This window comes from Galeopterus variegatus, unplaced genomic scaffold (genome assembly GCF_000696425.1).
Source record: "Galeopterus variegatus unplaced genomic scaffold, G_variegatus-3.0.2 Scaffold10025, whole genome shotgun sequence".
NCBI lineage: Eukaryota > Metazoa > Chordata > Mammalia > Dermoptera > Cynocephalidae > Galeopterus > Galeopterus variegatus.
In genome coordinates this window covers 27695-29285 of record NW_007736136.1, presented here as the reverse complement: position 1 = coordinate 29285, position 1591 = coordinate 27695, and the positions used below count along the sequence as shown (strand labels likewise).

Sequence of the window (1591 nt, the reverse complement as noted above, 5' to 3'; positions counted from 1 at the left end):
AAACTAACCCGTAAAAACAGATTGACTTCTTCTAATTTTTCTAATATCTCCTGTCTTGCTCTTTCTTTAATCTCCCGTTCATACTGTTCCAATTCACCACGTTCTACCATGTTCATTTCCATATGGCTTATGAGGTTTACTATTTCTTGTTCCAACTTCTTTTTTGCCTTCTCTAGTTCTTCGCATTTCTTTAGTCCTATTTTCATAGATAGTAACTCCTGTTGAACTTGACTCTCTTCATCCAGACGTAGACATTCTGAGGATGTAGCTTCCAGTTGTGCTCTAAGATCATCAACCTGCAGGAATGAAATAATATGGTTTGGTAATAAAGGAAGTAGGCTGAGGATAGTCTAACTCAAACCCAATAACAATTTTTGAAATAAACTCACTTGCAATGAAATGTTCTCTATACTGTAAATAGATTCCTAGAATGTGGACCTTGAATTACTCGGAAAATCAAGAACCAAGCTAAACACCAGAAGCCGGGCAAACATATTCCTTAATCTCATCGAATCGTCCACCCATTTGCACTTGATCATACACTTTTATTTTTTTGTGATTATTTCATGTATTTCCTCCTTACAATGATTCTAAATCACCTTAGTAGAACGTCTTTTATTCCTGCTCCCCATTTTTACTCTCCGTAACTACTAAAGAAGTTTTAGGGACATGATATCAAGTTATTTAGGCCTGAGTCAAAAAATAATTCCCAGAATGAGACTTTGAAAATGAGACTCTAATTAATAAAACTTGTAAATATAAGTTCTAATACCAAAGCCATTTTCTGAACTCCAAGTGTTTTATGCTAATTTGAATGGTATTCAAAGGATTACATAATAATTCTGAGGGTTAAGTACCAAGTATATCTCTTAGTATAATATTTTGGGACATGATCCACACATTTTTGGAATAAAGATGCTTTAATTCAATTAGCACCATATTGTAATCCTTTGCCTCTTGCCACAAAATAAGGGAGCATATAAACAACAATAACTTGCTGGAATTTCAGTGGTACTGAGTTAGCAAGAACTATGTTCCTTTAAATGTAATAATTAAGAAAAGGTCAGTAGAATCGTGGTTTTTAAAACATGTTCATAAAATCTTTGACATTTCTACCATGAAATTTCCTCTCCTGAATATGTGCTTAGTACGACCTTAGTAGTTGGTTTCCAGTGAACATAATATTGTGTAACTGTTGTGGGACTTCTATGACAAAATTAGACAATGTGACAGTGTCCCCATGACTATCCCTCTCTATGGAAGCCCACGTTAGTATCCAGCCACCATACTGTGAGGAAGCCCAGGCCACAAGATGAACCCTCAGGTAGGTGTTCCAGCTAACTGCCCACAGCTTAAGTCCCAGCCAAAAGTAAGCTTGAACTGCCAATAAACAACTGTGAACAAAGAAGCCATTGGAAGATTCTATTCACCAGCCTCAAGTCACCCCAGCTGATGCCAAGTAGACAAGAAATAAAATGACCCCACTAAGCCTAGCCTAAACTGCAGGCTTCTGAATAATACAAATATTGTTTGGAGCCACTGAATTTGGAAGTAGTATATTGTCAGCAATAAATAACTGGCACAGATACTA

At 36.3% G+C, this 1591-nt stretch overlaps 1 protein-coding gene across 1 annotated transcript in view; it reads right to left on the bottom strand.

Moving 5' to 3' along the window:
* Positions 1 to 8: 8 nt before the first annotated feature.
* Positions 9 to 1591, bottom strand: part of LOC103609737 (putative coiled-coil domain-containing protein 144C) — a gene marked incomplete at its 3' end in the record, with an annotated part of 7715 nt that continues 6132 nt past the window's right edge. Inside the window, exon 2 of the mRNA XM_008594023.1 lies at positions 9 to 296. Coding sequence (XP_008592245.1) covers positions 9 to 296 — 288 coding nt within the window. The remainder of the gene's footprint in view (positions 297 to 1591) is intronic.